Source organism: Balearica regulorum, chromosome 7 (genome assembly GCF_011004875.1).
Source record: "Balearica regulorum gibbericeps isolate bBalReg1 chromosome 7, bBalReg1.pri, whole genome shotgun sequence".
Lineage (NCBI taxonomy): Eukaryota > Metazoa > Chordata > Aves > Gruiformes > Gruidae > Balearica > Balearica regulorum.
In genome coordinates, this window is record NC_046190.1 from 16,390,708 (window position 1) to 16,410,971 (window position 20,264).

At 55.0% G+C, this 20,264-nt stretch overlaps 1 protein-coding gene across 1 annotated transcript; it reads left to right on the forward strand.

The window, feature by feature from the left end:
- Positions 1–1,387: 1,387 nt before the first annotated feature.
- ABCC2 (ATP binding cassette subfamily C member 2) lies at positions 1,388–19,973 on the forward strand. The gene is made up of 32 exons (XM_075758178.1): positions 1,388–1,533; positions 1,942–2,115; positions 2,585–2,710; positions 3,764–3,898; positions 4,317–4,439; positions 4,782–4,837; positions 5,092–5,323; positions 5,921–6,102; positions 6,683–6,860; positions 7,221–7,475; positions 7,956–8,021; positions 8,540–8,677; positions 8,995–9,141; positions 9,443–9,527; positions 9,617–9,683; positions 9,878–10,004; positions 10,147–10,323; positions 10,427–10,594; positions 10,896–11,082; positions 11,943–12,075; positions 13,051–13,156; positions 13,418–13,637; positions 14,109–14,263; positions 15,205–15,360; positions 15,451–15,650; positions 16,270–16,396; positions 16,836–16,937; positions 17,033–17,176; positions 17,449–17,607; positions 17,876–18,042; positions 18,392–18,586; positions 19,014–19,973. The coding sequence occupies exons 1-32, from the start codon at positions 1,492–1,494 to the stop codon at positions 19,141–19,143; spliced, it is 4,659 nt and encodes a 1,552-aa protein (XP_075614293.1). The 5' UTR covers positions 1,388–1,491; the 3' UTR covers positions 19,144–19,973.
- Positions 19,974–20,264: the final 291 nt, after the last annotated feature.

A 20,264-nucleotide genomic window follows, 5' to 3' on the forward strand; every position in this document is an offset into this window, starting at 1 on the left:
CATTGAAGATGGCTTGCATCCTGTGCTGAGCAGAGCACTTCAGCTCCAAATGAGACCAAAGATGGGGTGAGGATGGGCTGTGACACGTACTGAAAACCAAGACAAGCGATGGGACAGAGCGTTAAACAGGAAGGTGCCATGAGCAAGTGCTGCCCTTTGCAGCAGCAGCACTCCAGGTGGGTACAAGCAAGGCCAGAAGACACCTATGCCAGCGAGCAGAAAGAAGAATCACATCAGCACTCTGGATGGAGAAGGGCTGAGGGAGTGAATGCTCCATTCACTCATTTCTTATCCGTTGCATCGGATTGCTGCTCTCATCAGCAATGTGTTGGTTCCAGCCTGGAGGACCTAGCACTAGGGGCAGCTTTATTTACAAAACCAAGTGGATTTAATCAGACAAGCCAATAATAATTAACCAATGAGTTGGACATTGAACCTTCCTCTGCTATTGATGGTAAGGTGGTTGTTCCTGAGCAATTACTCATTGTATCACCCTTGACTTCTGAGCTATCTACTAATCCCACGAACAATGAGACAGCAGAACCCTCGCAGTCACCCTACCTTCCCCTGTTACCTGCTGCTCCCCAAGAGCATGCATGATAAAGCAAATTCAGTTCCAGCCTTAGAGTGGCACCATCCTTATCTGCCCTCACTCCTCCACCTTTCTAGGCAGCAGGGTGAAGATTTAGTGGCAGTCAGCCTCCTCGGGAATGGTCCTCTGGCTGTCTCAGAGGGTTGGGGGTTGCCTTAGAATGAAGATTCAAAGTCTCCTTTGGGTTTTGTGGTCAGCCAGCTGCCGTAACGTGCAGACAACACAGCGATGTGGGAAAGAGAAGCAAAAGGAAGAGCTGGGAAAGTCTCCAAGCTGTGCAGGCCAAAGGAACCTGGATCCTGGGGACTCAGAAAGACCACTGCAGCATGTGGTCAGCTCAGCTGCCAGATGCTGCAAGTTCCCAGGCCTGGAGCACTGCTGGTGTCCTGGGCCTCCTGGCTGGGTGGTACATGAGAAAAAGGGTACTGTCGTCTTTGGCTCCTGAGGGACCAGCCTTTGCTGGACTTTTTGTCAGTGTTCAGCAGGCTTGTTCTGTCAGGAAAGGTCTGTTGCACCAAAGCACGTTGTCTTTAGTGGGTCCACATGAGCCTGTCTGGGTTGGTGTGCGCTGGTGAAGGCTGTGGTTTCTGAGCAATGGCTGTGGTGTCCTGCAGTGACTGTGACAGCAGCTTCCTCACATCTTCCCTTTCATCTCTTTCTTGGGCCTTCCTCTCCTCCCTTCCCCAGAGCCCATGCAGTTCCTAAAGCCCTTTTGGTCACTGCTTTGGTCTGTGGTGTTACGCAATAGCACCAAGTTAACAATTAACTGCGTGTCATCAGAGATTTTGTCCCAACACCACTTGAGGGTGTGTGGGGACTTTTGTCCCAAGCATCCACCCAGGACTCTCACAGCCAGGCAGAACGAGGGGAAGGAGCCACCGTCTCTTCTCGCCTGAGCCATGTCGGCAGCCCTGGAGGAGTTCTGTGGCTCCGTCTTTTGGGTGAGTGGCTGCATCGCCCCATCACCTGTTCTTGGGGCAGGATGCTCGGTGGAAGGGGAAAGCAGTAGATCCCAAGGCTCACAGCGTGTTCAGCCAGTGGGACCCAACTGACAGCGGTCGGCCGAGGTTCTGGTATTTATCCAGGGCAGCCATGGCACCGAGCGCTGTGCACTGCCTGGGTGGTATCCATGAGACAACGATGTAAATGATCGTTCCCTGAGTGAGCCCTGTCCTGTTTTAGCCCCGCAGCCCAGCTGGGAACATGGGACACCCTGCACAGAACTCTCAGGGTGCGATGGGGTGGAGCAGGGTGGGCAGGAGCTATAGGAGTGCTGGCTCTTGTGCTGTGAGCCAGATGAGAGTCGAGCCATCCCAACTGACTTGGCTGTCTGTCCTTGCTGCCCTCAGAACGCCTCCTTCCTCACTCGTCCAGATGCTGACCTGCCTGTGTGCTTCCAGCAGACTGTGCTGGTCTGGGTCCCCCTTGGCTTCTTCTGGATTTTGGCTCCATGGCAGCTCCTGCCCATGTGCAAATCCAGAGCCAAGAAATCGTCTGTGACCAAACTCTACATCGTGAAACAGGTAGAGTGGGGCTGAGGGGGCACAGAGGGCAGGCTGGAGCAGCTTCAGATGGAGAGTTGGTGAGTGGAAAGCCTCTGGGCTGGAATCAGGTGAGGGATGGAGGGATGAGAAGTGTAGGAGAGAAGGAGCAATGGGCTAGGGCACCATCTGAGACAGAAGTGTAAAGGGGAGCCCAGGATGAGGCATATCTGGGACAGAGGGGATAACAGGGCGGGGATGCACTGGGAGGGAGGGCTGAGGTGTGTGCTGGGCTGTTATCCTCCAAGCTTAAAATGATGGCAGTGCTCCTATGGAAATGCTGCAGCTTCACAGCACCCTAGAAAGCTCTCCCGGGCCAAGTTTGGGTTGGAAAGGGTGTAATGGTGTATGGGGCACAGTGGTTTTACACCTGACTGCATTGTCTCCCAGTATTTCCCAGTGCTTGCGATGGGCTGGGTCTCCCCTCATGCCTACTCCCCTCTCCCTGCAGGTGCTGGCTACCTTGCTGATGCTGACAGCAGTGGCGGAGTTGGCCCTGGCATTTGTAGAGGACACGGAGCAGGACCCCCTGCCAGCTGTCTGGTACACAAACCCCAGCCTGTACATCGCCACCTGGGTAAGGGATCAGCTGGTAAACGTGCTGCATGTCACCAAAGAGACAGGGTGTGAGACCGCGGGGCCAAGCAGCAGAAAACTTCCCATAGCTCAGAGATCAGCTGGAAGCTGTGTCCATGAGGGAAGCGTAGCCTGGAGGATTGGCAGGGACTAGCCCTGAACACGTGTGGGTGGTGCACAAGGGCCATAGGTTGAGGGCAGGTGTCTGATTGTACGGTGCTTCGTCCTTTTATCCTTAAAGCTGGGATAGATACTATGCCTGTGAGCGTAGCTGAGCTCTCTGGCTGAAGACTTAGTAGCAGCAGTATGGGTTTCACAGCGTGAACATCAGACCATGGCTTGCTGCTCTGATGTCTCACAGCTTCCCGTGGGTTCCTGCTCAGTTTTGCACGAAGAGCTGAGAAGTTTTACGGGATACCCAGGCAGAGGAGAAAGCTGAGGACATAGGGGCTATTAGCTTGATGGAAGTTGTAGCTATCTTGTGTGAGACATGGGATATTCTAACAGTCTTATCAAAGCCATAAGGCTCAGGAGCTACACTTAAAAGCAAAAGTAACACCCCTATTTGCTATCCTTCATGTTTTGTCATGTCATTTAGTTTCATGTGCAGAATTCATGTGAGATTATAAGCCAAGGGGACTGCCCAGAGAGGCTGCGCTGCTGGGTCTCTGATCTGGCTTTAATTCCAGGTCTGGAAGCAATATGCAGGAGACAGGGTGTGACTCCTCACAGCTGGGCGTATCTGAGAATCTGGGGTGAGAACAGCTAAAAAGAGAAATAGTGCTCTGCTGTAATGTCAGGGTGTCTTCAGACCTTACTTTTCCTATGAGAAGCCTGATTTTACGTATTCCTGAAATAAACCTTTGTCCTGTGCAATTAACTCCGAAGCTTACGCAGGGTTGGCAGTGACCTCAGGCACTGGGAGCTCAGTGTCTTCAAGGCAGAAAATCCCGGCAGATCACGTGTGCTGGCATCATGCTCCAAAGGCATCTTTAGAGCCTGAACAGAGTCCTGCAGCCCTACCTGAACCACTGACTGATTTTCCTTCCCCCAGCTCCTGGTCCTGCTGATCCATGAGGCGCGACGCTTCTGCTTGTGCAGAGACTCGGGGATACTTTTCTGCTTCTGGACACTGTCCCTGCTGTGTGGGATATTGCCATTCCAGTCGCTCCTCCGGAGGGCCCTGCAGGTTGGGTTTGGCAGGAAGCTCTGCACTTCCCCATGGTCTTGTTCTGTCCCCAAAGGAAGTCCCTTCAGACTTCATCTCTTGACAAGCTCTCACTGGTATCACTGAGGTCCCAGCTGCCCTAGGGACCCTGGAGAACCAGAAGAGACCTGAGAAGGAGTGGCTCTTTGAATTTGTCCTGTGTCCTTGGGGAGGCATAAGCTCTCCAGTGCCAATTTCTCCTTTTATGGACTTATGGGAGGAGGTCAGGGAGAAGCAGGGAGGGGTGGCAAAGGGAAGCTGAGCCAGGACCCAGAGCGAGTTTTGCACTGCCCTGTTGGGGTCAGCCATGTTCACTGTCTTGGGGATGGATCTTCTCTCTGAGGGCCAAGTGGCCTTGACACAAGCCCCAACAGTCACCCTGGTCTCTCCATTCCTGCAGGCACCAATCTCCGATGTGCCACGGTTTGTCCTTTTCTTCATCTCCTATGGACTCCAGCTGCTGCTTTTCCTTGTCTCGGGCTTCTCAGACATCGCCCCAGAAACAAAGGAAATCACGAAGAAGGTGCGAGGTCCGTGCAGGAGGCGGCTTGGGGTACCACGTCCCAGCTGACTTTGCGTGGGGCAGGGTGGGCTCCATGCAGAGACTCCTCCTGGTCCCTGTGGGAGGGCAGGCTGGGGGCTTCAGCAAGGAGCACAGCGAGAGCTGGAGCCTGCAGACAAGGGCATTTGCACATGTGTCCAAGAAGGGCTGCTTCTGGCTGTGAGATGGGGTTCCTGGGGCTGGAGCCAGCACAGTTTGAAACTTCTGGGATTCCTTAATGGCTGGGGGTGCTGAGTCAGCTCTTGTCAACACCATCCCCCAGCATCAAGGGCCTCTTGGTACCGACTTTGCTTTGTACCCTAGAACCCAGAGATGACAGCCTCCTTCCTGAGCTCCATCACCTTTGAATGGTACACCAGGTGAGCTGGGCTCTGTGGGAGGCTGGGCTGGTGAAATGTCGGGGTGGTTTAGGGCTGGGCCAGTGCTGTTTCAGGGAGCCTGCAGCTTGGCACAGGCTGCTTGGAGTTAGTCGTGAGAGGCACTACATTCGGTGCAGTCTGTGCAGCCTGGGCTCACGGCCAGGCTGGGTGTGAAAGTTCTGGATCTGCAGCAGTGACTCTCCCTCAGGTGTAGTGTGGGAGACCTGCTGAGGGGAGATTTCTCTGATCCACAGCATGGTTTTCAAGGGCTATCGCAAACCCTTGGAGATAGAGGATATCTGGGAATTGAAAGGTAAAGACAAGACGCAGGCTATTTACACTGTTTTGGAGAAGAACATGAAGACTGCGGTGAGGAAGGCCCAAGCAGAACTGGAAAAACGGAAACGCAAGAAAAGATGTCAGGAAGGTGGCCCAGACCATGGGAACAACATGAGTAAGGCCCAGAGCCAAGACATCCTGGTGCTGGTAAATCCCTTCCCACTCCTGGCCTTGCATGGGACTGAGAGATCCAGGTCCAGCCTTGGGGAGTAGGGTCACCTCACCTCCCTGCACCCCCTTTGCTGGGTTTTCCCCTTTTTGATTCTGCGGGACCATGAGCAAGGATGGGGGAACCCATGACAAGGTCTTCCCCATCCTGAGCAGATCCCTGTTTTGAGAGACCACGAAAGTCTCCATCCTTCTGTCCTACAGAAGGACAGGAACCACCCTCAAGTCTGCAGTACAAGCAGCTCCCTTATCTCCATCTTTCCCTAACCCTGATACCTCCCAGCAATGAGGTCAGAGTGAGCATCACTCTGTGATTCTTCCTGCGGTGCCTGTTTTCTGGCCTGAGGGGCTCAGGCTGGTCTGGGGTTTGCAACAGCTGTCTTTGGCACATCTGCACAAGAAAGGTGTTAGTACTGGGGGTGTATGACATGAGCAGAGATCAGTGAGAGGGAACATGACAGGGGGTAAAGCTAAGGCTTCATTCAGGATACCAGGGCTGTGGCACTGCCCTGGAAGCACCCTTCCATGTGCAAGGAGCCTACACAACCAGCTCCTTCTGTATGGGCTTCCGTCTAGGAGGAAAAGCAGCCGAAGAGGAAGAAGAAGGAGGACAAAGGGGACTCTGGCCCTCGCAAGGATTTCCCTAGGGGCTGGTTGGTGAAAACCCTGTGCAAGACCTTCTGGCAGAACCTCCTGCTGTCGGTGGTTTTCAAGTTGGTGCATGATGGACTTGTGTTTGTCAGCCCCCAGCTGCTGAAGTGAGTCCTTTCTCACCATCCCTGCCCTGTCTTGGCTTTGCACCCAGCCCCACCACCTCCCTGTGTGTACTGCATCCAGCCCCACCATCTCCATATGTGTACCTCTCTTAGCCCCACTCCCTGGGGACATTTTGTGCCCTCACCAAAGGTCTGAGAATGTGTTGGGTTACAGTTTAATGAAGAATTGATCTGAGCTGGCTGCCAGCTCTTACAGGTGATACCTTACTCCCTGCTCCCTATGTCCTTTGTTACGCAGTCCTGCTCCCTCCTTGGAGTCAGTCCTGGCTCTTCTTTGGGGCCCTTCATGAGTCAGTCCAGCCCAGCTCAGCAGGACCTGCCCTGTTTGTTTTGCAGAGCCGCAGTCTCTGCAGATGATCTGACGCAGGTGACCTGCTGCTGTATGTGAAATACAGTGTCCCTCGGGTGCCTGGGGTCCCCACCTTGCTGAGTGTCGAGCCAGCTGTCTGGGCAGGATCTCTGTCAGTACTCTTGTGAGGATGCTGTCCCTGCGTTGGTTTGGAGCATCCTGCCTGGGTCTGTCTCAGCAGGGTGGGGTCTCATGGGTCACTCTGCCCTCCAGGCTGCTGATCGCCTTTGTGTCGGATGAGGAGTCCTTTGCCTGGCAAGGCTATCTGTACGCCATCCTGCTCTTCCTGACGGCGTTGATCCAGTCCCTCTGCCTGCAGCAGTACTTCAGCTTGTGCTTCCAGCTTGGCACAAACGTGCGTGCCAGTCTCATCGCTGCCATTTACAAGAAGGTTGGTATGGCCCTGTCATCGCCCCTGTTGGCTTCCTCCAAGCTGGGCTGGGGATACCAGCATCCATTCCCTGCCCCATCAGCCCGGGGCGACCAGCGTGTATGCCCCTACCTTCCCAGGAAGACACAGGGAGAGTTTGGCTTTTGGGACATCCACTCAGCGCTGAGGACACTGTGGATGCTAGTTCTGCCTAGGACCTGGGTGCTGCAGCTGTCAGGGGCCGAGGGAGGTTTCTCTTCAGAACAATGCAACACTCAGGGCAGCCTCTGCTGGGATTCCTGCACAGGGATGTGTTTGCCCCATGCTCTGCGCCAGGCTGCTCCCAGACTGGCCTGCAGTGACTGTGCTTTCCCTCTCCAGGCACTCACCATGTCCAGTGCCACCCGCAAGGAATCCACGGTGGGAGAGACTGTGAATCTGATGTCGGCTGATGCTCAGAGGTTCATGGACATGGCCAACTTCGTTCACCAGCTGTGGTCATCCCCCCTGCAAATTATCCTATCCATCATCTTTCTCTGGGGAGAGCTGGGCCCCTCTGTCCTGGCTGGCATTGCAGTCATGGTGCTACTCATCCCCATAAATGGGTTCCTGGTCGCCAAGGCCAAAACCATCCAGGTCAGTGCTGGGTGCAAGATGGCTTCCCACTCCCGAGGTCCACTGTTGCTCCCCTCACTCATTTTCCACACTCCTGTACCCTTCCCTGTTGTGCTGTGGATCTTTTATAGCCTGGGAAATTCATCTGACTTGGGCTGGGGGTGTCTCTAGCCTGAGCTGGGGGGCAATCAACTGAGATGAGCAGGAGGCAGGTGAGACCTGTTCTGCCATCACAGCTGAACTTGAACATGGCTGGGTACAGCCTTGAGGGCTGAAAGTGAGATGTTACCAACCATAAAGTAAAGCTTTAGCTTCTATCTGACTACAGGGTGCTGTTTTTTTCCCAGGTTGCCCAGAGCCCCAGGGAGACAAGGTCCAGCTTTGTGGAATGGCTTCTCTGGGCTCTGGAGCCCACCCTTCCCTTCCCTGTGGCAGCTCAGATGTATTTCTAAGGGTGAGCTGCTGTTTGGTTTAGGTGACCTCTGGCTCTTCTGTTTGTAGGTAAGGAACATGAAGAACAAGGATGAACGCATGAAAATAATGAGTGAAATCCTCAATGGAATCAAGGTGAGCAGTGGAGTGGAGACTTCCCGGGCAGCTGCAGCATCCCTTTTCTTGGTGCACTGTACCTGGAGGCAGCACACCTGTACAACCCTACAGCACCAGCGTTATAGTCTAGCTTCGGGCCCCTGTGTCTGGAGGAGCCAAGCCCCGGTCTCTGCAATTCCCTTGGCTTCCTCACCTTTTGAAAGGTTGGCTGGGGAGGAGCTCTGGGTACCTGGACTAAGACTTGGGAGCCAAGAGAGGGTTTTCTGGGGCTTTCCTGGATGGCTGAGTGGTGGTGAACAGGCTGCCATGGTGGCAGAGGGGCTGACAGTGACCTGTAAGCTGAGGATGAGGGAGTGGGAATGCTGTGGTGAAGTGCTATAAGCCGTGGGGCAGGACAGGAGAGGGGAGATGCAGTGGCCAAGCAGGCATCTGAGTAAGCCAGGAGCTGGTGATGGAGGTGCTGGCCACCAGACACCTGAGTGTGGAGGTGGGCATTCCTGTGAGGCCAGCACCCACTCACTCTGCTCATACCACAGATCCTGAAGCTTTTTGCCTGGGAGCCCTCATTTGAGAAGCGAGTCAATGAGATCCGGGCACTTGAGCTCAAGGACTTGTTGAACTTCAGTTACCTGCAGTCAATCTCTATCTTCGTGTTCACGTGTGCCCCCTTCCTGGTGAGTGCCAGTGGGTCTGGGAAGCTGCCCCTTCTTCAGAGCTAGGGTTGGGCTCTGTGGGGTTGGGAACCTCAGCTGGAGTGCTTCTGCAGCGAGGAAGGGGCTGGCTGACCGATGCTTGGGATGTGGAAAATGGTCCTGACTGCTGGCAGGAGAGCTGTGGTGGAAGGGGGTTCCATCAGAGTGGTGAGATGGGGCCCAAAAGAGAAGGGAAATAGGAGGGGAACAGGCCCCCAGCAGGAAGGCACTGTTGAGGTCTTAGGGGAGTGTGAGGGTCTGGGCTGCACACAACCAGCTTTCCCTGCTATCTGTCCTAGGTCTCCTTGGCCAGCTTTGCTGTCTATGTACTGGTGGATGAGAACAACATCCTGGATGCACAGAAGGCCTTTACTTCCATCTCCCTTTTCAACGTGCTGCGCTTCCCCATGGCCATGCTGCCCTTGGTCCTCTCTTCCCTGGTGCAGGTCAGCCCTCACATAGGGTAGGGCATGCAGGGGGGTCTTATACCTCTGCCCAAACCAGCACAGGGGGCTCGGGTGTGTGATGGACCTGGGCTTTGGACAGCCAGGGGTCAGTGCACAGGACTCTACCGATGCTGGCTGGCAGTGGGGTGGGACAGGACTCACAGACGTTACACAGACTTGGGGGTCAGAGGCTGGTGCTTGGGTGGGGGCTGTGTGTACGGGGTGCTCTGCTTACGGGGCTCCTGCCAGCCCACCCAGCTGCGCCCCATGCCCACATGCCATCCTTTTTCTGCCATGGCAGACCAGTGTGTCAACTAAGAGGCTGGAGCGCTACTTGGGTGGAGAAGACCTGGATACCTCAGCTATCCACCACAACCCCATTGCAGGTAGGTGAACCTCCAGGTTAGTACCTGTGGGGCACGGGGTGGCCCAACCGTGGGTCTCTGAGCCCTGAGGTACGTCTCTCTGCTGGCAGGCAGCGCTGTGCGTTTCTCAGAGGCCACCTTTGCCTGGGAGCAGGACGGCAACGCTGTGATAAGAGAGTGAGTGCTCTGCACCATGTTGGGGACATTTGGGTGGGGAGACGGAGTGTCCCTCTGTTGTTAGTTGGGGATGGCAGTCACCTCTCAGTGCTGCTAGAGGAGAGTGCCGCAGAGACACTGCTTCGGGCTGGTCCCATGCGGGAGTTGGCAAGTGACCTGGTAGTGCTGCTACCTCAGCCCTCATGTCTTTGCAGTGTAACCCTGGACATCGCGTCTGGGAGTCTGGTGGCTGTGGTGGGGACTGTGGGCTCAGGCAAATCTTCACTGGTGTCAGCCATGCTTGGGGAGATGGAGAATATCAAGGGACACATCAACATCCAGGTGAGAGGAGCTGGCATGGGGGGATGTGGGGCTGCGTGGGAGCTCAGCGGGGTGGCAGCAGGGCAGGACTGGTCCTGGAGTGGTGGCTCAGGGCAAGGACAAGCTGCAGAAGATGGCAGTGTTCTTGTGACTCTCTTTCCAGGGCTCGCTGGCTTATGTCCCTCAGCAGGCCTGGATCCAGAATGCCACGCTGAAAGACAACATCCTTTTTGGGTCAGAACTGGATGAAGCCAGGTATCAGCAGGTCATCAAAGCCTGTGCTCTCCTTCCAGACCTGGAACTGCTGCCTGCAGGTGACCAGACAGAGATTGGAGAGAAGGTATCAGCCCAGGGCACTATGGGTTTCACATAGCACCTGCAGCAGAGGACAGAGCTGTTGCCTGGTGCCAGCCCAGTGCTCAGAGAGGTCCCTTCCCTTCCAGGGAATTAACCTGAGTGGGGGCCAGAAGCAGCGAGTCAGCCTGGCCCGGGCAGTGTACAACAATGCAGACATCTACATCCTGGATGACCCGTTGTCTGCTGTAGATGCTCACGTCGGCAAGTACCTCTTCGAGCACGTGCTGGGACCAAAAGGGCTGCTGCAAAAGAAGGTGAGCACCCGTGCCCTCCTCCCCACCACCTGGCCAGGCAGGAATGGCACTGGCACGATGTTGACCATCCATGGAAGTCTGAGGTTGCTTGCTTGGGACAGAGAGGGGTCCTGTGGCTTTCATGCGTGGCTGCAGCAGGCAGGAGAGGCCTCATGGTTCCCCAGAGGGGTGCCCTGTATCTCCATAGCCGGGCAGCGATAAGAAGAGAGGTCCCCAAGCAGGGGATGGAGAGCCTACAGGCCCATGGGTGGGGGGCGAGGGGTGCTCTGATGCTCACTACCCTGCAACCACTTTGTTGCAGACACGGATCTTGGTGACACACAGTGTCAGTTTCCTGCCCCAGGTCGATAACATCGTGGTGCTGGTGGCAGGAGCGGTGTCTGAGCATGGCTCCTACAGCACCCTGCTTGCAAACAGGGGGGCCTTTGCCCAGTTCCTGAACTTGTATGGCAGCCAGGAGGAGGATGCTTCAGAGAAAAATACCACAGGTACTGGGAACGCAATGGGGCCGCAGCAGTTAGAGGGGCTGTGTGTGTGTCCTGGGGATGTGAAAACCCCATGATCTGCTCCCTCAGTCTGACCTGGCTCTATCCAGCCCAGGCACCAGTGGTGGCCACTGTGAATCCTTCCCAGCTTCTGGCAATCAGCAGCACAAGGACTTTCTGCCTAAGATTTGCATCCAGACATTGTGTTGAACAGCCAGCAAAGGACCTGTTTAATTTTTTCACTCTGTTTTTAGTTCATTTTTGTTTATGGGTCCCATAATCTTCTGTGGCAACAGGCTCCATACCTTAGTGATGCTGGGGTGAAAAAGATCCTTTGGTTTATTTGAAAGATGCTGCTGGATAACATTTTGTCTTTATCAGGTCCTCCAGTGCTATGAGGAGAAGTGGTGTCAGGTCAGGTGGATGCTTGCCCTGCCTGGGCTCAGCCCAGTTGTCCAGCCTGGCTATTCCCAGTCCATCCCCACAGGGCTCATCTCCATCTGCTTAAAGAGATGCTCCTGACCTGGAGTGCCATGACCTTCCAGATCTTGCACTTACTAAAGTAACACATCTCCCCTTGAGGTCCCACCGATGGTACTGGGATAAGTCAGCAGCAGGGACTGCCTCCATGCAGACCTTTAGCCCTATGTCCCCTGTCAGTTCTCCCTTCAGCACAATGGATTATCTTCCTCCTCCTGCTGTATTGGGCTTGCAGCAGGGTTGGAGAAGGTGCAATGTGTGGTGGTAGGACACAGCCTGGGCCTGGGGAGCGGGGTGGAGCTGGATGCAGCAGAGGTGTGGTGCGTGGGATCTGCTCTGTCCTCAGTGCCTGACCCTACCTTCCCTCATCCCTGTGCTTGTAGCTGTTGCTTTAGCTGGGGATGAAGAGCAGGGTGATGAAGACATTGAGCCTTGTGTGGAGGAGGGCCCTGATGATGTGGTGACCATGACCCTGAAGCGAGAGGCCAGCATCCATCAGAGAGAGTTCAGTCGCAGGTGGGACTTGACCTGAGCTCTCATCAGCTCTCTCCCCTGCCCCCTGCACTGCTCCCTTGCAGACAGGGGTCTGGGGGCTTCCCAGGGGTGTTCCTCCTGAGACCCTCCCTATCTGTTCCTACTGCCAGCTGGGCTGGGTCAGGAGCATCTGATCTTGCCTTTACTCACATTAGTGTGTCTCAGCCTTACTCTGTGGTCTTCCCTGAAACTTGTGCTGGTGGCTGGTTCTGCTTTTGGGGATGAGGGCTATGATTTCATGGATGCAAATGCCTAGGGCTTCCAGAGGGCTCCTTCAAAGCTGCCCCAGTTAGGACATTATTTCCCAGCGGGCTCTGGCACTGGAGTGCCAGTGCAGCATGGGGATGGACCCCAGGACAGTAGGACTGTTGTGGTTTAACCTGGCAGGCAGCTAAAACAATCACACAACCATTCGCTCACTCTCCCTCAGTGGGATGGGGGAGAGAGTTGAAAAGAAAAAAAGTAAAACTTGTGGGTTGAGATAAAGACAGTTTAATAGGGCAGAAAAGGAAGGAAATAATAATAGTAATAATAATGATAAAAGAATATAAAAAACAAGTGATGCACAGCACAATTGCTCACCACCCAAAGCTGATGCTCAGCTAGTTCTCAAGCTGAACTGCCTCCCTGCCCACCTCCCAGTTATATACTGAGCATGATGTCATATGGTATGGAATATCCCTGTGGCCAGTTGGGGTCAGCTGTCCTGGCTGTGTCCCCTCCCAGCTTCTTGGTCACCCCCAGCCTCCTCGTTGGCAGGGCATGAGAGGCTGAAAAGTCCTTGCCTGCTTGGCAACAACTAAAATATTAGTGTGTTATCAACATTATTGTCATCCTAAATCCAAAACACAGCACTATACCAGCTGCTAGTAAGAAAATTAACTCTATCCCAGCTGAATCCAGGACAAGGACCCATCCAGCACCCTGTGACTAACCATGCCCATCACCCCCCTGCAGCCTTAGTAAAAGCAGCACCAGTTCCTGGAAGAAGGCCCAGGAGGAGCCCCCCAAGAAGGTGAAGGGCCAGCAACTGATCGAGAAAGAAGCTGTGGAAACCGGCAAGGTGAGGAGGAGGGATGGAGTGGGCACTGTGCTGCCTTGGCTCAGTGCTACAAGACCCTGGCTGTGGCTCAGAGAAGCTGGTGCTGGGTGTCTGTGGCCCCATTGCAGCAAAGAGGCACTGAAGGGGACAGAGCTGCCTGGGGCTGGTGGGCAAGGTGTGGAGAGGAGCAGTGTGGGCAGCGAGGTGGGAGTCCCAAGGCTGTGCTGGGTGTCCTTGGACACGGTTTGCGGGACAGTGGTGATGGGCTGAACTGGTCCACAGGTGAAGTTCTCCATGTACCTGCGGTACCTGCGTGCTGTTGGCTTGTGCTATTCTTTCTGGGTTGCCATGGGCTATGTTGGACAGTACGTCGCCTTCGTGGGGACAAACCTGTGGCTCAGTGCCTGGACTAACGATGCACAGCACTACCTGAACCAGACCTATCCTGTGGAGCAGCGAGACCTGCGGATCGGTGTCTTTGGGGCACTGGGGGTGTCACAAGGTGAGCGTGGGAGCACAGGGGATCCTGCTCACCTCAGCTGCGTGGCCCAGAAGGGATATGGCTTGCAAGGCCTGCAGCCAGCAGTGCAGCAAGGAGCAGCACTCTGCCCATCTGCCTGCTGCTGCCTTCCCCCCTGCTCCTGGCTCAACTGTGGAGTGGACAGATATCAGACAGCTATGAAGCCCACATAAATTGTCCCAAGAAGTCTGTGTTGCCCCCTTAGGTTGAAGATCACTGTCCTTAATCAGTCTGGAGATAGTGCCATGGCCCAAGGTTTTCCAAAAGGGTTAATGTTCTTCCGCTGTGGTGGGACACAGTTACTGGGGCCTCCCGAGAAGGCGGGATGCAGGACTCAGTAGCTTGCTGAGGAGCTGCTGGCTTGGAGCTGCTTGGTGTGTCCTTTGAGCCAAAGGGTGCCTGGGGCCAATGTCACCATGAGCTGGTGATGACCGCTCTGCACTCTCCTTGCAGCTCTCTTCCTGCTCTTTGCAACCATCCTGTCTGCTCAGGGCGCCATGCGGGCCTCTCGGATTATGCATCAGCAACTGCTCAGCAACATCCTGCGTGTGCCCATGAGCTTTTTTGACACGACCCCGACTGGCCGCATTGTGAATCGGTTTGCCAAGGTAAGAGAACAGCCCCAACATGGAGGAGGTGTTTGTTCCAGCAGGTCTGGAGAGTGCTGGGTGGTGGCATAACCCTGTTGCTGTTCAGCACTGCACAGATGAGCCCTGATCAGGGCCTGGAAGGGACCAGAAGGGCATGGTGGATGCAAGGCTGACTGTGAGGTCAACCACACCCTGGGCTATACTAGGAGGTGAGCGGCCATTAGATCACAGGAAGTTATTACCTGCTCAGTGCTGGGGAGGCCACACCTGGGTATTGTTTTGGGGCCACCTGGTCAAGAAGGATGTGGAGAAACTGAAGAGGGTCCAAAGTAGATTACCAAAAGAGGCAGGAGCCTAGAGCTCATGTCCTTCTGGTTATGGACTTTCAGCAAAATATACAGTCTTTGCTCTGTAAATGAGACTTATAAAGAGAAAATGAGAAAGGAGAGAAAATACAGATAGTTTCAAGTGTGCAACAACTCCATTTGTCCTTTGATGACATCTCTTGATTTTTGGGAATAAAAATCTCTCTTAAGATCAAGCTTATGGACCTGCTGAATTTACTCTGAGATGAGGGAGTATGTGGTGCCCAGCTAGGAGAGGGATGATGACCACCTCGATGATGACCCCATGGACCTGGAGTCAGCCCTGTCCCTCCTTCTGCTTCAATTCCTGCCCTTGCATCCTGGGTCCAGACGAAGATGCAGTTCCCAAAGCTGGTCCATGCTACAGGAGAATATTATAGAAAACTTCTCTGTTAAGTCAGCCATTCCCAAGCTAAGAGCTTAGCCCTAAATGGGGTTGTGACCCTAACGCCGATGCAGTGTCATCCAATATTTTTGCAAGTGTCTGGCACCTACCACATGAGTGTGTAGGAACCCTGTATGTGTGGAGCCTTTGGGCTTCTCCCTCTCCCTCGGGTCACTGACTGTTTCCCCCCACTTCTTTGTACGCTCCAGGACATCTTCACGATAGATGAGACCATTCCCATGTCCTTCCGCAGCTGGCTCTCCTGTTTCATGGCCATCATTAGCACATTGCTCATGATCACCCTGGCCACCCCATTCTTTGCTCTTGTTATCATTCCCTTGAGCGTCTTCTACTATTTTGTGCTGGTGAGTAACCAGGGCTTGAGAGAACTGCTTAGAGCAGTATCTTTGCTGCTGGGCTCCATGTTGGTAACCAAGCTGTGTCCCTCATTTCAGCGCTTCTACGTCTCCACATCACGCCAGCTACGGCGTCTGGACTCTGTAACTAGATCACCCATCTACTCCCACTTTGGGGAGACAGTGTCTGGCCTTTCCGTGATCCGAGCCTATGGACACCAAGAACGGTTCCTGCAGCAAAATGAGAGCACCATGGACATCAATCAGAAAAGTGTTTACTCCTGGATAATCTCAAATAGGTGAGTTTTACTCATGCCACAGCACAGCCTGCAGCACCTCTGCCCAGGGGCTTCTGGGTCCAGAGGGAGGTCCCTGAGATGCTGCAGTCCTCCTTCTTGATCTCACGAGTGTGGGTCTGTGTAGGAACTGGAGGAGCTTGGGATAGGGACAACATATGTGGGAAGGAGACATTTTAGGGTGATTTTGAAAGCCAGGGTGTGGCCCCCTAGAAGTGTCCAGAGCCTGGGCAGGGTGAGCTGCGCTGTCAAGGGCCAAGATGCTCTTAGTGGGTTCTGGGAAGAGGCGGATGCTCCAGGCCAGGTGGGAGTGCAATGGGGGCGGTATCTGGTGGGGACGTGTTACTGGGTAGATACGCTGGGTGTGTGAGGGTTGTACAGTTGTGGCTCCTCAGATACATGGCATCACCAGCACAGGAGATTATGTGTGAGACACAGGGGCTGACAGATAAAATGAACCTGCTTGCAGAATTGGCTATAGATCACATGCTGTGTAGGTGTGGGTACCACGTGTACAGTGTGGGGCGCAGGGCTGGGTGTGCAGGGATGCCATTGGGGTGCTGGTCTCACTGGTGGGCAGATGCCTCTCCCACTGCTCCTCAGCCATGCTCTCCTGGTGCAGGTGGCTGGCCATCCGACTGGAGTTCGTTGGGAGCCTGGTGGTCTTCTTCTCTGCACTTCTAGCTGTGATTTCAAAGGGCACTTTGGACGGCGGCATCGTGGGTCTTTCTGTCTCCTCTGCCCTCAACGTGAGTCAATAAAAGCTTTTTGTTATTCCAGGGCAGGGCTGTTTCTAGGAGCAACACCCTGATGGCTCTGGGCTGGCTGCAGGATGCTGCCTTGCCTCCAGCTCAGGTCCATGGCGGGGGGATCACGTGGGGTGTCCCATCACGTGGGGTGTCCCATCACGTGGGGTGTCCCATCACGTGGGCAGCTGGACTGGAGCCAGGCTAGCACATACCCCAGTGTGAGGGGGATGCTTGCTGCCATAGAGAGGCGCACGTTCCGGCTGCGGATCACAGATGCTGCAGCAAAGCTCTTGAAGTGCTGGGGAGAAGGGGCTGTGGCTGGAGAGTGGAGAGTTAGGGGCCAGGCCAGGGATGCTCATGCCCAGACTGAGCTCCTGAGCTGAGGTGGGAGGTGGCTGTTCCTGGGTCCCACTGAGCATCCTCTGGCTCTGCCACATAGGTGACCCAGACATTGAACTGGCTGGTGCGGACATCTTCGGAGCTGGAGACGAACATTGTGGCTGTGGAGCGGGTACACGAGTACACGAAGGTGAAGAATGAGGTGAGGAGACCAGGGTCCAGGCAAACACCAGCTGCACAGCTTGGTGCTAGTCAGCATTGCAGGGTGCAACCCTCCTAACGCTCCTGTGCCCCCAGGCTCCATGGGTGACAAAAAAGCGTCCACCCCGCGGCTGGCCCAGCAAAGGTGAGATCCAGTTCGTCGACTACAAAGTTCGTTACCGACCTGAACTGGAGCTGGTTCTTCAGGGGATCACCTGCAATATTGGAAGCACCGAGAAGGTGAGGGCCTCTGCATCTGCCCTCACTACACCCTTTTCATACCGACACGGTGTTAGAGTTGTTTCTGTCCTCTTAGCTTCAGTTGGTGGGCTGGGGAGGAATGGTGATGGGACATGGCTCCTGAGGATGAGCTGCAGGGCAGGGACCAAAGGAGACAGTCTGGGAGATGGTGATTGCAGATGCAGGGCAAGAAGACCTACCAGACCAAGATGGAGAGCAGCTGTCCTGTTTTCTTCAATCCTGTCAGCTGGTCTAAATAGCTGCTTCCACAGGTTGGGGTTGTGGGCCGGACCGGAGCTGGAAAATCCTCCCTCACCAACTGCCTCTTCCGGGTGCTGGAGGCTGCTGGAGGGACGATCATCATTGACGAGGTGGATATAGCAACAATTGGCCTTCACGACCTGCGCCAGAACCTCACCATCATCCCCCAGGTGAGCTGACCCCACCTTCCCATGTTCCATTGCTGCACGTCCTCCCCAGGCTCTGTTCCTGGGGCGAAGCATCACCCTTAGAGCATCCCTGGGTGCTGTGGAGAGTCCAAGGACCTATGAGCATGCCATCACCACCTCCCCGGCCCAGCTGCAGGCAGCATGGCGGACAAGCTGTGGCCAAACTCGGGAGCCTGGAGCAGCTACAGCAGCTACATTCAGCCCTGCTGAACGGCTGCGGCATGGCTGAACACGGTGCTGTCGCTGGCAGGACCCTGTGCTCTTTACTGGCACCCTGCGGATGAACCTGGACCCCTTTGACCACTACACAGACGAGGAGGTCTGGAAGGCCCTTGAGCTGGCCCACCTGAAGACATACGTGCAAGACCTTCCTGAGGGGCTGCTGCATCTTGTGAGCGAGGGAGGGGAGAACCTGAGGTGAGCGGAGGAGTGGAGGCATGGCCAGCTTCCCTCCCTTTCCCTGGTCCCAGGGACTAGCCTGAACAGCAGCCTCCAGCAGAGTGGCTGTCCAGGGATGAGGGCACATAAGTTTCTGGGACTGAAGGTGGAAGAAAATGGTCCAGGAGTCAGGGCTGTCAGGGAGCCAGGGTGAGCCAACCCTTCCATGGTGACCCAGAGAGCAAGATGCTGAGGGACGTGGTGCTCAGGGTGGCAGACGATCAGATTGGGCAGGCATGGTGCTAGGGTCAGGGCAGCGTGTGGCAGCAGGCTTGCAGAAGCCCTGCTAGTATCTGCCGGGTAACTCATGTTCCCCACCTCATCCTAGTGTTGGGCAGAGGCAGCTGGTGTGCCTGGCCCGGGCCCTTCTCCGCAAAGCCAAGATCCTCATCCTGGACGAAGCGACAGCAGCTGTAGATTTGGAAACTGACCATTTAATCCAGACAACAATCCGGAGCGAGTTCGTTGACTGCACTGTCCTCACTATCGCCCACCGCCTCCACACCATCATGGACAGCAACAGGTACCGTGGGGCAAGGGCAATGGGGCTCTGGACTCCAAGGTTGGGGCAAGAGGTGGCCAGCAGCACAGGCAAGGACGGAGCCGGAGGGTCAGGGGTGGATGCAGTGCCCGGGACAGCAATATACAGAGCTTCTAGGGGAGTAGGATAGAGGAATGGGAAAGGTGGCCATGCGGTAGTTATGCCTTTGTAGGGAAAAATGTTGTTTGGGATCCTTCTTCACAGTAACAGGCCATAGAGGAGTTGTTAACACCTCGTGTGTGTCACCCCACCAGCACAGGGAGGAGAGCTGTGCCCTTGCCTCAGTGCTGAGAGGTGAACCACATAATGTGGCAATAGGAGTGAGGGTCGGTGGGGCTGCAGTGCTGGTGCCAGCAGTGCCACTGGCTCGGATCCCGGGAGCTCAGACCTTCTTGTTCCCTGCTGCCAGGGTGATGGTGCTGCAGGCCGGGAGGATTGTGGAGTACGACAGCCCCGAAGAGCTGCTCAAGAAGGAGGGCGTCTTCTCTGCCATGGCAAAGGATGCTGGCATCACGAATACAGAAACCACCGTGCTGTAGGTGCAGTGGAGCAGCGTGCGGGTGCGTGCACGGGCAGCTCCCTCCCGCTGCCACTCACCGAGCAGCCACTGGCGTCTCCTTGCAGCGGGGCTGCCCAGGAATTTCTCTCTGCAGCTGGGAAGTGGAGAAGGTGGCTTCTCTGGCTGTCAGGGACAGAGGATCTGGACTTGAGCAAGCTGTTAACCTTGTTAACATCCCCCACATCCTGCCTGCTGTATGCACGAGCAGCTGGAGCTGCGTAATTTATTCCAGTATAGAGGGGAAAAGTTATCTGCCAGGCAGGGAGACATGGGGGGGGCCGTAGTTTCTGTACTTCACCATGCCAGGGGAACCTAGCTGAGAAACGCTTTAGCACTATCCAATGAAATTTACAATTAATCTAAGAGTGAATGTTATAATTTATTTACTTTTTGTAACTGTTTGTAGTCTTCCAACTAAAAGTCTGACTTTAAGGCATGCTAAATAAGCCTCGGTTTAGCTTTAAACCTGGCTAGTGTTTGGGGGAAGCTGGTAGCACAGGTTATTCAGATACACATGGGTGGAAAGTGCAAATTGAGTGGCACAGCTATACTCAGGCATGAACACTACTCTCTGGCAGTGGTGGTGGTGAAGCCAGGTCCTGCCTGCCTTCCCTGTGGCTACAGCTCGCTTTGATTGTAGTGCAAAGCAATGAGGCAGTCCCTGGGGCTATAACAGCTAGTGGGGCAGATTTTGGGCTGTGGCTCAACTACAAACCTGACTGTGGTGGAGACAAGCTGGAGAGGTGCAGGCAGACGTGCATGCCCCACTGACATGTGCACACACACAGTATGGTGGTTACTGTTGACAAACTCTTGCCCCTTCTTTGTTGTTGTGTATGAAAGCCAGGAGCTGTAGCACTGACCTGGGCTGCTGGCATGCAGGGAGCCTGTGCCCATGTGCACGCTGCCCACCTGCTTACAGTGGGTCAAAGCCCTTCACCCCGGCTGGTGGCAGGAGGGACACAAGCGAGCCCTGTCACGTAACACACAGCGGGGGGGGGAGGGAAGAGGGCAGTGCAATCACTTCCTCTTAATGAAGAGCTTTCCTGGGAGGTGCAGCTGGCACAAACGCCAAGGCAGAAGCATGCTGGACCCCACCAA

Excerpts from the sequence above, each read along its gene's own strand:
- ABCC2 (XM_075758178.1), top strand. The coding sequence starts at position 1,492 with ATGTCGGCAGCCCTGGAGGAGTTCTGTGGCTCCGTCTTTTGG. Across the intron at positions 8,022-8,539 it reads AAATCCTCAATGGAATCAAG|ATCCTGAAGCTTTTTGCCTG; the intron begins GTGAGCAGTGGA and ends CTCATACCACAG. Across the intron at positions 9,142-9,442 it reads TCCTCTCTTCCCTGGTGCAG|ACCAGTGTGTCAACTAAGAG; the intron begins GTCAGCCCTCAC and ends CTGCCATGGCAG.